Source organism: Arachis ipaensis, chromosome B10, assembly GCF_059453495.1.
Source record: "Arachis ipaensis isolate K30076 ecotype BB chromosome B10, ASM5945349v1, whole genome shotgun sequence".
Taxonomy (NCBI): domain Eukaryota; kingdom Viridiplantae; phylum Streptophyta; class Magnoliopsida; order Fabales; family Fabaceae; genus Arachis; species Arachis ipaensis.
In genome coordinates, this window is record NC_142435.1 from 147630661 (window position 1) to 147643950 (window position 13290).

A 13290-nucleotide genomic window follows, 5' to 3' on the forward strand; every position below is an offset into this window, starting at 1 on the left:
CTTTGTGGGGGTCAGGTTCAACACGCGAGGGGCGTGGTGACAGCCACCATCAGCGGCGTGACAGTTCTCTAGCAACGCACGGTGGACGTGGTGATGTGGCGAGCTAGCAGGCATGGAAGCTCTCTGCCAACATGCGGTGGACAACTTCTCCACCCCAGTAAATAGCAAACGCAGCTGAAGCTCTCTATGAATTTTTTCCCTCAATGCCCATTTCATGTATTATGTGTTAAAGAGAGAAGAAATGAAGTGAGGTAAAAGAAGAGAGTTTAGTGTGTTAAAAAAAAAAAAGTAAATATACAAAAAAAAATTATTATCTTGTATTTATTTAAAAAAATTATATGTAATTATACGGCACCTGAAGAACATATTATCAATTATTTGAATTATTTAATTTATATAAGTTGATAAATTTTATTTTTTATGTATTTAAATTTTTTTTTTAATTTTTGTTATTGTTATTATCTTAGTATTATTATTTTTTTTGTATTTTATTAATATTTTTTAATAATATTTTTATTTCTCTAATATAATATTTTATTTTATATAAATATGAATATATAATTTTTTTGAATTTTTTTTGTTATAATGAGATTATTTTTTTGTATATTTAATAAATAATTTAAATATTAATAAGCAAATAAATATTTTTATTTTTTATAAATGAATATGCGAATATTTATTAAATATTTTAATAAATAAATATTATAATAAATATATGAATATTCATAAAATATGTTATTATTAAATATCGCAAAAATAAATATTTTAACAAATAAATATTATTAAATATTTTATTTATTTTCGAAAATAATTTTATTTGTATTTATTTATTTTCGAAAATAATACTTATATTTATTCTCGAAAATAAATAAATATAAATAATTTTTATTTTTGAAAATAAATAAAATATTTAATAAATATTCACATATTTATTTTAAAAATAAAAATATTTATTTACTTATTAATATTTAAATTATTTATTAAGCGTACAGAAAATTAATTCTATTATAACAAAAAGCTTCAAAAAAAGTATATATTTATATTTATATAAAATAAAATATGATTATATTAGACAAATAAAAAAATTATTCGAAAATGTTAATAAAATACAAAAATAAAAATTATAATACTAAAATAATAACAATATTATATTTTCATATGATACTAACAATAATAAAAAATTAAAAAAATTAAATACATAAAAAATAAAATTTATCAACTTACATAAATTGAATGATCCAAATAATTGATAATATGTCTTCAGGTGTCGTAAAATTACGTACTATTTCTTTAAATAAATACAAACTAATAAATTTTTTTTTTTGTATATTTACTCTCTTTTTTTTTTTCGACACACTAAACACTTCTTTTTCTTCCTCACTTCATTTCTTCTCTCTTTAACACAGAAAGCTCGCTACACAGAATGCATGAAATTGGGTATTGAGGGAATCAATTTATAGAGAGCTTCAGCTGCGTTCGCTGCTTACCGAGGTGGAGGAGCTGTCCCTGCATGCAGACAGCCTCCAACACGCCCACCCCGTGTTGCTGCAGCTCCTTGGGAAGGCGCGGGAACCTCTGCAACGCCTGCTTGATTCGCAGGCAACACGGCCACCGCGTGTTGCCAGCGAGCTTCCACGCCCGCCGCGTGTTGCCAGCGAGCTTCCACGCCCGCCGCGTATTGCCAGCGAGCTTCCACGCCTGCTAGCTCGCCACATCACCACGCCCACCGCGTGTTGCCGGGAACTGCCACGCCGCTGACGGATCCTGTCACCACGCCCCCTCACGTGTTGAACCTGACATTCACAAAGCGGCAAAGCACCTCCTTCCCCAATATTGAGCAAAAACACCAATGTGTATTCCATATGAAAAATAATTTTTGAAAAAGGTAAAAATTAAAGGAAGAAAAATTATTGTCGAGAAAAAGGATTTTTTTTTTTTTAACGTCAGTTTGGGGAATGACTTGCAATAGTACCAAAAGTTAGTGGGAAAGCCAATATTGCCAGCAATTTTCGGGGTGCTAATTTCTATTTCTGTCTTAGGCTATGGGTAGAGGGAGATTCAAGAAAATATTGAAAGAATTTATCAAAAGTGGTTGAAGTATAAATAAACTCAAGAGATACATGATTTTTGACAAAATATAATGATATTGTTTAATTTATGTAATTGAATTACTTAGTTAGATAAGACTGTTGTTGTTAATTTCTGTCTCCATCTCAGCAGTCCCCTTTCAATATTGTTCTCCTCATTGTTCATCTCCCCATCTTTTTCAATTTCGCTTTTTGATTTTCCCTTCCCTTCCTAAAAGGGTTAAGAGTTTCGCTCTGAACTATATTGTACGATAATTACATAGTATCATAAGATGCTTCCCCCAACGCATGAAGTAGCATGTTAAACAACTAAATAAATAGATTAGTTTTTAATTGCTATACTTTGTCTACATATGTGATTCTATATGCCATTTCTCACAAATTTTTCAACAAATCACTATTGGCTTTTGGCAGCCTTTTATCAATGTGACAAAATCTTGTAGAAATCATCTCTGTTTCTATGTTAATTTGATCACCTTAAACGGAGATAGCTTTTAAAATATCTTATAGTTGATCAATCATATCTTTATATGGAAGGATGAAGGTTTATCTTTTTGGTTTAGATACTTAGTAGCCCTAAAGAGTCTAGTATTAGTATAGAAGATTGGAAATGAATTCAAGGCACATCGATTCTTTAATCACTAGGATCAAGATAGATGTTATTCGAATTACAGCTCATTAGTATCAATTTTAATGAAGAGAATTTATAAATTCCAGTCAGTTGTTTACAAGTTTACAGAACATTTATCTTTTGTCTAGGGGATTGGCTATACCTAGACAAAGTTCCAAAATACATACAATTCCTCTCAACACTTGAACTTAACCTTAATCCCTCAGTCACAAAGCCAGCTTTCAAAGCAATCTTCTTTCCAAGCACACAATCTTTACAGATAACAATGGCTAGCCCCAGTCCAGCACCAACAGGCATGGGTTGAAGGTAATATCTGCCGTTCAATATTAAGCAGAGCAGCAGTAGTGCCTACAGTTTCTCAGGCTTTTAGTAAGGCGAGTGGTGAGCAAAGCCTGGCAATGTTCCATGATAGTTTAGCGGCATTTCTTATGATAAACTTCATGTAGAGAAGCAGCAGTTCTTACAATTGTACCTGATTTACAATATATAATGATAATGACATTAGAATTAACAGAACACATTGGAATCCATATATGTATCAAGTGACAGAATGAATGCAAATCCTTTTTCTTTTTTTTTTGAAAGAAAATATCTCAACACACTCTGGAGAGAAAGTTCAGATGAATGCAAATCCTAATTAAAAAAATAATAATAATAAAATAAATGATTATTTGAATGCAAAACTTAATTAAAAGAACAAAATAAAATGTCACATGACTTCAAAAATTTTATCTATGCACATACAGGTAACTAGTGCCAAGCATGCAGCTTCAACATTACTAGGGATAAGATGCAACCTCTAAGTAAATATAGATTGCGCAAAACTTAAGATTCCAACTAGATTTCCCCCATAATTTTCATGATTAGATATTTTAACAAGATTGTGATTAATAAAAGAATAATGAAATCCTACCTGAGTAAGATAATAATTAGCCCAAAGCTTTTTCTACTTTGGTCTGGGGAACATCTTCTGGAGTTGAGAAGAGTGCTGCATAGTAATAAAAGACCAAAGTCATTGCACGAAAAAAAAAAAAAAAAAAAGCAATTTGTATATACAATTATACAGGATCCCAAAAATTTTCTATTTTCTGTGATAAAGCCACTAAATTCCTTTTGGTTTGCGTCCCTCCACTGGAAAATGTGTAATCCATGAAAATTTTACATAGCTCCTCTAATACATATTTTAGTCAACATTCCTGGGAAATTATGTTTCTCCATTCCAATTGAAGGTTTTAATGGAATTGAACGGAATCTATTAAATTAAGTAACATCAATTCCATAATTATTTTGTTAATGCAAACAATGGGAGCTCAAGGAAATTTAATGGGCTTCCATCCCACTCCACCCTACCACTAATCCAAATGTAGCCATAGTGCTTTTTATGATAGCATGTAGACTACAGTACCATGCCAGGAATCAACTATCCTAAACGTTTAAGCAATTAGGTACAAATTTGTCAGTGATTTTATGGGTATGCTTGTTTTGAGTTCTAGAAAAGTAATTTTACAACATCCACAAAACCTGAAAACTGATTTTTCTTAAAACCTACTCTCTCTAGCTTTTTCAAGAAAGCTGAAAGCCAATTAGTTTGAAATGGCAATTATTCTTCGTGGTGTTTGTTCATATAGGATAAATAAAAAGCTGCTTGATCATTCTAGCAAAACAGCAATGAAGAGGTGGGGAAACAAGTGACGCCATTGTATTCTACTATAACTTTGCTTGACCTCCCTTAATATAGTCTATTTTCCACATAATTAAAACATTTATAAATGTAGATTTGCAAAAGTGACACCCACAACTAGAGTATTATATTCAGCCCAAAATGTGCTTATGCATGCAGCATCTATCAATTGTTGTGGATGAGAGACAAACTCAATTATTTCACTGAATGCAAACAATTATGTATAAGGAGCATCAATATGTACCTGCAGTGTTGAGCCACCACTTGAGAACCACCAACCTACGTTTCATAAAAATAAAGAACCGCTTCCAAGCAAACACAGCTTTCATTTCCAGAACATTTTACTGCAATGCCTAAAGCCAAACATTTACCAAGGGTAATTATCTCGTTTACTCGCCAACCATTGTTGATACAAGTTAAATGCCTCGAACAGTCGCTTCCTCTTGCAGTAAGTACTGAAGAGAATCTGAACTGGAACATGATCATTCAATAAACCTGATTTCAGTATTTTAGCACAAAGCTCTTCTGCCTCTTTTAGGTCACCCCTAATACAAAAGCCCCTAACAAGTTCAGTATAAGTTATTATGTCTGGTTTGCAACCCCTTCGCACCATCTCATCATGCAATTCAAGTGCTAAACCAAGACGTCCTAAACTGCAAGCAGCACCTATCAACAAATTATAAGTAACAATGTCAGGAAAGAGACCTTTAATAATCATCTCCTCCTTCAGAGTACAAGCATCATGGAAATTTCCACACTTGACTTCTGCAAGAATTAAAGAATTATACGTAAATACATTGGGGCAGACACCAAAAGCCAGCATTTGATCCCTTGTAAAAAATGCATTACTACGGTCTCTACATCTTCCGTAAAAGTCAATTATTATGTTCCACATTAAAGGCTTGGTAATGATTGTGTTGCTCAACATGTACGAAAGCAACTCTTTTGCTTTAGCAATGTTTCCAACAAAACAAAGACCACGAATCATAATCTTATATGAAATTTGATCAGGCAGAACTCCCATTTTAGACATGACTCCAAGAATATAGCAAGCTTCACCGGTTTTGCCTTCCTTGCATAGAGCATGAATAAGAATATTATAGGTAAAACCATCAGGTTGTAAACCTTTCTTAATCATCTCACATGCATATCCATATGCAAGGCTCGTTTGTTGATTCTTGCAAAATCCATTGATAAGAACATTATAAGCAACCACATCTACATTAGTGCACTTCAGAAGCATCTCATTCCAAAGGCTAAGAGCCTGAATAATTGCACCATTCTTAAAGTAATAATCCAAAAATATAGTAGAGGTAACTAAATTCGGAATATCATTGTGATTATCATGTAATATTTCTTCAAGCATCCTTTTAGCTTCCTTCAAAAGACCCTTCTCGCACAACGCATGAACGAGTATGTTACAAGTAACTCTGTTTGGCTGAATACCAGTATTGGTCATGGTGGAGAACAGATGCAAAGCTTTATCTACACTATTAACAATGCAATATGCCTTGATTAAAGTATTATAAGTAGCAGAGTTGGGGTGAGGACCAAATTCTAACATCTCTCTAATAAACCAATCTGCCTTCTCTGCAAGACCAGTTCTACACAGCCCATTTACTATATGGTTGTGGGTAAACACGTCAGGAATGAGACCCTTCTGCACCATTTTCCTCCGAAGCCACATGGCTGCTCCCAACTTCCCTTCCAAGCACAACGACCTAATGGTAGCTGCATGTTCGGTGTAGTTATAGACAAATGTGCATCCTTGAAGATCTATCTTGGCCAAAGATATATTTTCCCTGGACATTTCATGAAATCCCCAAAAAGTTCATTTGTTTTGGACTCCACACATTTTCTTCTACATATACATAAAAAGACACAAAGCATAAAAACACATATTGCATCCCAATGATTATTTAAGAATATTGTTCCACAAACTTCTGCGACAGACTTCCTTTATAAATAAAGGCATAAAAGAGAAGCATATTGCCATAATGGAACCTAGATATATCTACAATTAGTATTAGAACAACTCCTTTAGAGTTAATTTTATTATCTTAAAGAAATAATATTCATTTATTTATTTATTATACATACTTCAAATTTTGATGACAACAAAGCTAACCTCATCATCTTTAGTCGCTCTAAACTGTCCTTTAGAATATTATCCAATACATTGAAAACAACATCTGGGCCCTTCTTGTCACGGAAGCTCTTCTCATTTGAGGAACAATCCTGAGCAATTAGATGGCACTTTTTCCCAATAGCTGATATTAGATATTTGGTAGACGATAAAGCAATATCATCTTCACATCTAGTGCTACACCATATCAAGAAGCACCATAACAACATTACTTGACAAATAATATCTAAGTTTCAAATTGAAAGAGATCATGGTAGATGAGAGATAGATTGTTAACCTTTAATATATATAACATAAAAATCGATCTTATATTCTATTTTGTATATTTAAAGGTTCAAAGTAGATGGGGATATTTGTAAGATACATTACACAATGTGTGTTACAATATGAATAAATTTGACAGTACATTATAGTATTAGTATGACAATGCATCTCAGAATTCAGAATATCATTACAGAACAAGAATTATTCAGTGTTAAGATATGAAGTTTACTCAATATCAAAGCCAATATCCACCTTCTGGGGAAGCCAAACGCAACAAATAAGACATTAGGGAAAAATACAAAAAAAAAAAAAAACAAAACAAAAATCCTTGTACTTTCACGTAACCCAAAAATTTGGCAACATATTTTTCAAAATTGAATTCTAACCAGGTGGTAAATTGTTCTATACTTCCATTTAGCAAAAAGGACCTTTCAGCTCATGGAAGTAAAGTTGCATGAAACTAAAACTATTTAAAATGTCTACCATTTTTCAAAAGCTCATTGATCTGGCACACAAACGGAAATAGAGAGATCATTAAAAATACCTTACAGAGGGGGCAAGGTTGTTTTCGGAGCCGAAAATGGCTGCAAATGTGTCTGCAATATCTCGCCTGATTGACTCAATGGTCCGGTTCAAGTATCTTATGAATGCAATGTGAGTCGATGTCAAATGTGGTTCTCCACAAGCAACAAATTGCTGAAATGACACAACCATCAACAAATAAATTAAATACCAACAGAGCCAAATATCTACCAAAAAGAAAAAAAATAAATAAAAAAATGCACTCACCGCCATTCAGCTGAGATCTCTATTAAAAATAAAAAAACCTGCAACTGAATTAAATTCTCCATTTTGGAATCAGCATGAAGAATTCAAATATGATAAAACTATGGAATGAAAATCAGACTAACATAGGTGTGATTTGGTAATGAAATTGAGATGTAAATTGAAAATTGCACTACACACCTTTCATCAACAACGCGCGCAACTTCAGCAAACGCTCCACTCAAGTGGAGAAAACAGCGCACTCGCAGCAGATTAAGAGAACGAGAGACGAGGCTGCAGCGGCGAACTCGCAAGCAATGGCGGCGGACGTGCAGCTGGCGAACAAACAGAGAAGAGATGAATCGGAATACTCTATCTAGGCTAGGGTTTCTGCATTTCTGGCTTACTCTTTTTTCTTCTTATGAATTATATATTTTAAAATATTAAAAAAAAAAAATTGTGTGCTAAATTTCTCTTATATTTCTATTATATATAGTAGAAGTAGATAATAGATTGTAAATAAGAAAATATTAAAATATAAAAAATATGTTGTAATATTTACAAATACATAATTATTAAATTTCGGATAAATTTATAGATAAAAAATAAACAATTCATAGTATGTATGCAACTGAATTTATAAACAAATACATAAATAATATATAAATTCTTATAAACATTTATGTGATGCTCACATTGGCACTTGTGAAAAAATACGTTCAGAAAAATTGCAAAATTTATTCTTAAAGTTACAATATCTTTCCAATTATCCATTCCATTTTGTTAAAAACTAGAAGTTTATATGCTATATAATTTCTTAGAGAGTACTTTAAATATCATTGAAATTTTTTTTAGAAATTAGAAAAATTTATTAACACATTGCAAACATTTTGAGAATAATGACATAGTATCAAAATTTTTAGAATCCAATACTTATTGATCAGCAAGATTTTATGTCCGCAAATAAGTGATTGTAACTACTATTTCTTCCCATCTATAACGGCAATGAGTTTGGAAGAAGGGATAGAAAAGAGAGAAAAAAATAAAAGTTTTGTGTAATCAATGTTTTTTAATTGTTTCAAATTTATTCGGAACATTTCTGTTACGCAGTTTTAAAACTTCATTATCCAAGATGAAAACTCAGGTGAAGTCGATTTCATGTGAAGTTAATATTTGAGAGCTGTTAAATAAAAATTTAATCAAATTAGTCAAATCATCTAACGGCTCTCAGATATCAACTTCACGTGAAATCGACTGCACCTGAGTTTCCACCTTCCTCCGATTAGTGATTAGGTTGCACAAAATATGAATTCTATCTATCTATAAGCCACATCAACACGCCAAAATAAACCACAGAGTAACATGAGATGTTGCTAAATTAATTGGAGAAGAAACATTAAGACAAAAATTTCTTGCACTAATTACTTGTTCAAGTAACCTATAATACATGTCAAGAAGGATGAAATAAAATGTGAATGCAGAGTGCCCAACATGGGAGGTGAACAATACCAATGTAAAGGTAAGTAGCACTATTCCATGCCCAAAGTGATTCCATCCAGTTCCAATAGTCACTAATATTATAACCACCAGAAGAGTCAAATGCACTTTTCAGTAACAAAAATGCAGAAGGAGGAAATGCAATGAACCCTAAAGCGAGATTGCATGTGGCCAATAACAAAGTTCTCATGCTCCTAGCTTGAATATCCAGCATCAATGGTCGAGCCATCAAACAAAACGGGACGATAAGTAAAGCCCCTATTTCTGCCGTGGCAAAGTTAATGACCGACATGAGAGACAAACCGACGAAAGTAGCCGATAAAGTTACTGACTTTAAGTTAGCCCATTCTCTTTTCTCCGCTTCTGAAGGAACAGCTACAGAAGTTGGATAACCCAACATTGAGAACAAAATTACAAGGCTAAGAACTGCAAACGAACCCCATACTGTTAAGTTATTTGTTGGGGTGAGACCGGGAATTCGACACAGGAAATATGGAAGTAACGAAACGGCAACACCCCATAGATGAATGACAAAAACCTTCTTGGCAGAGTTTATCCATTTCCAGGATTCGAGGCTGAAATCTACTTCGGAGGCAACTGGGGCTTGGGGAGTGGTTTTACTGGAAAAAATATATAGCGAAGCTGCAACTATTGGAAGGGGTGCACCAAGTAATGCAAATGGAATCATGTAAACTCCAACTGACACGAACTTACTAGGAGATGTCAAGAGGTACAGAAAGAATGACTGATGAAACTTCTCCAGAAGGTTGTTTATGGAACGTACAACTCCTTCGATCAACCTGCAACAAGTACAAAACACTTTCTAAAACAGTTCTTCAAACAAAAGGAGAAAGATCTTCTGACAAATACATGTTTTAATACAAAGTACATACGCAAAAGGCTGATGATATTTTATAAATTATTAAATGACTTGCCTCCTTCATCAGCAAAAGAAACAAAATGTATGCAATATAACTTGTCACCACCCAATTGAATTCACCAAGAGAAATATTTCAAGAATATTCTTTATCCAATAATTTAGAATCTTCAACTTTCTTAGTACCAGTAGACATAATTTCACTCTAATTATTGACACCAAACTAAGCCTTCAAAGAAACCACCTAAAGTTTTAAGTTTTTATGGTTTGTAAAACAAGTTTGAGAAATTCATAATAATGATTTGTTGATATTAAATGGCAAACACAACGGAAGTTAAGGATGGACCACCAAATAATTAAGAATATGAAATGAGTTAACATTAAGAATAATGGTCAACTGTTTATTCCAATTCCAATTCCAATACTATAATATTACATATAGAGTCAACGACATAGCATGCGAATAACACGTACCTTCCACCACGGAAAATAAAGTCAATATGCCTGTTCATTTTAGTAGGAGAAACTTTTGGTGAAATTTCCACGGTAATTGCATCAACTTGATAATCACGGAAGGCACCATGTGGACCAGTGGGAACACCCAAACCCTAAGGAATAATGCAGATATAAAGAATATTTATTACCAGGTAACATGGAGTAAAGATAATAGACACATTCTCTTGAATGGAAAAAATAAAACACCTGGTAATACATTGAGCTTGCTAGTGTAGCAGTGCCCTCCACATATTCATTAGCAGGAATACCAAATTTCCACTGAGGATTTAGGCGTCTAGCATATTGTCCTATGCATTCCAAAAAAACACCTAAAGTATTGAGCCACTTAGAGCCAAGTAGAGACCACATCTTGCTCACTTTTATCCGCAAATGTTGTTTATGTACAGCTAGGTAGTTTACGATATTGATTAGGTCAAGGTTTGGCATCTGCCCATTGGAAGCCTCAGCATAAATATTAAGACTGTCGTCGAAATGGTTACCGTCCTCTGCAACTTTAACTACAAGAGCAGCAGCTATTGTTCCAGCACGTCTAAAACCACTGTATAACTTCCCCTCAATAGTGCTGCTCTCATTACATGTTTCACTATTAACTACAACCCTATGGAATTGTGGAGCCTGATATTCTCTCAGCCACGCAGAAACTGAAGAATATTCCCCATATTGTGAATCAGCTACAAGCCATATGATATCCTTTGCCAGCCAAGTGACCCGTGACAGCAATGAGAACACTGAGTATGCAACACCCAAGGACAAAGCCTCCCCCAAAACTACTTTCTTTGGGTTGTAAGGCGTAACTAAGACAATAGCTTCCTTGCCATCCCCGCGTGGTGCTCTAATGATTCCAACAGTGTTTATCCCAATTGATGCACAGCTTATATTTTTTGAGATTATACTGGAATCAGGACTGGTAAAGAAATGTAATGGATGGAACTGATTCAACTGAGGATAGAAATTGTGATAGGTAACTTCAGCATCCAAGCCTAACATATATTGTGCAATAAGTTTTCGGCTTTCACTGCATATAACAGAGTGAAACATTTCATTTATTTCTTACAAAATTGCATGAGGGGCAGGTGAAACTAAATCAACTACCATGACCAATGACAATGAAGGAGGGCAATGTGAAATTTTGATCTTTATAAAGTGACTGAATTATGTTCCTGAATGGTGCATCAAGTATTGGTTTCAAACCGATGTATCCCTTATGCAGTAGAGTTTAATACCTTCAACGTGGAGCTGTCTCTTAAAAACTGTCTTTAGTTGAATGACTAGTCAGTGATACATCCTTCAACTTATATATATTTTTGCTATTTTAAGAGTTGAACTCAAGATCTCTTAGAGGTTAAAGTACTTACTATCTTGACTAATCTCAAATTTGTTAACACACACTTAATAAATAAAATAGTAAATTAATAGGCAATGGTGTATAATAACAATAATATATTTCAGCTTTGCAGCAATTTTGATTTGTAACTAAATGAAAGATGTCATAATATATTTGATAACTATTGCAATGGTAGTATAACATTGAAAAAATTGGAAGATGAGAATGTTCTAAGTTCTAACTTGGATCTAAATCTTATTTCTGTGAACAGGAAAGAGCTTATGAACAAAAAGTTGACACAAACAAAAATTAGCAATTTTTTCTTTCCGCATTATCACAAATCTACTTAGCTCAGATAAATCAGTTCAATATATCATGTTTGCAAGTGGGAACACCGGTTTTCTAATTTTTCACAGCCAATGACTGTGAAGTTTGGCAGAACATGCAAAATTTACAAATTCGCTAACTACTAGCCACATGAAGAAAAATTAGCTTACATGGGTGATCCATTGGATCTAAGCTTCAAATCAGTTAAGTCCTTGACCAACTTGTTTGCCTCAGCGACATCATGAGTAGATAGCATGTTGGTTGCGGAACCTGCTTCAGTCAAAATAGGTAACACAGCAAAAGTTCACACAAGTTTTGATCATTTGATTAAAAAAAGAAAGGGTTAAGTGCCCACTAAAAATAGCTAGTAGTAGTGGCAGTTATTTGGAGAAGGGAGTAAAGCACATAATCAAATATATTAATAACTAATACTATATATTATACTGTAATTTGCAGAACCTGGCATGAGGGCATTCTCGGAAATGTAGGTGTTCTTGGCAAGAACAGGGAGGAGCAGAAGAGCAACAATCCCAGCAATGAAGCAAATAACACTGCAAACAGAAAAGTTGGAAACTTTATTGAAACCCCATTTCAGATCAAGCTTGAGAGTTTAGTGGGCACAACAATTGAATGAGGGAAAGAGCGAAGTTACCTGACGATGGTGCTGTGAGTGATGACTTGGATGGCTAAGTACATGAGTACGCGTGGTCTGGGCTTGTTGGAGTTGTTATGGGTTTTAGCTTCGGCCATGGCTGCTTTTCCCGACAGCGAGATCTCCGATGAATCCAATCTTATCGTCACTCCATGTCAAAGAAGAAGAAGGATGCAACGCAGGGTTGGAAATAGAATTAGAGGGGGTGGGGGCGGGGGGAGACAGTCACACAGAGAAGAAAAATCCAATATTAAATTATTAGAATAAATTACTATTTATATCCATAAGAGATTAAAACACTGATATATGTATTACATTACATCGAAACTAAACTTGTATTCAAGCAAAATGCTTTTCGTGTGACAAAAATACCTCCAATCCTCCAAAGACATGGTACTTTTGTGCATTTTGCTTGAGTATAAATTTAGTTTTAATTTAGTGTGGATATATATGTCAGCGTATTCATCTTTCATGATTACAAATAGTCATTGATTTTAAATTAATAATATCTTGAATTTGGATT

At 33.6% G+C, this 13290-nt stretch overlaps 2 protein-coding genes across 3 annotated transcripts; both read right to left on the minus strand.

The window, feature by feature from the left end:
- Window positions 1-2775: 2775 nt before the first annotated feature.
- On the minus strand, window positions 2776-8037 carry LOC107622215 (Tetratricopeptide repeat (TPR)-like superfamily protein). 2 transcript variants are annotated; one of them, XM_016324098.3, is made up of 7 exons: window positions 7776-8037; window positions 7599-7642; window positions 7354-7505; window positions 6528-6722; window positions 4644-6201; window positions 3632-3706; window positions 2776-3190 (listed from the first exon to the last, which is right to left on the minus strand). In XM_016324098.3, the coding sequence occupies exons 2-5, from the start codon at window positions 7602-7604 to the stop codon at window positions 4767-4769; spliced, it is 1788 nt and encodes a 595-aa protein (XP_016179584.1). In that variant the 5' UTR covers window positions 7605-7642; window positions 7776-8037; the 3' UTR covers window positions 2776-3190; window positions 3632-3706; window positions 4644-4766. The 2 variants fall into 2 exon arrangements, with proteins under 2 accessions (XP_016179584.1, XP_016179585.1); XM_016324099.3 differs by having other exon boundaries at window positions 7599-7636; window positions 7776-7975.
- Window positions 8038-8920: 883 nt separating this feature from the next.
- On the minus strand, window positions 8921-13016 carry LOC107622213 (GPI transamidase component family protein / Gaa1-like family protein). Its single transcript, XM_088486024.1, has 6 exons — window positions 12768-13016; window positions 12575-12666; window positions 12286-12385; window positions 10651-11479; window positions 10423-10556; window positions 8921-9871 (listed from the first exon to the last, which is right to left on the minus strand). Exons 1-6 carry the CDS (start codon window positions 12863-12865, stop codon window positions 9025-9027), a joined length of 2100 nt encoding a protein of 699 aa, XP_088342150.1. The 5' UTR covers window positions 12866-13016; the 3' UTR covers window positions 8921-9024.
- Between the last annotated feature and the right edge of the window lie 274 nt (window positions 13017-13290).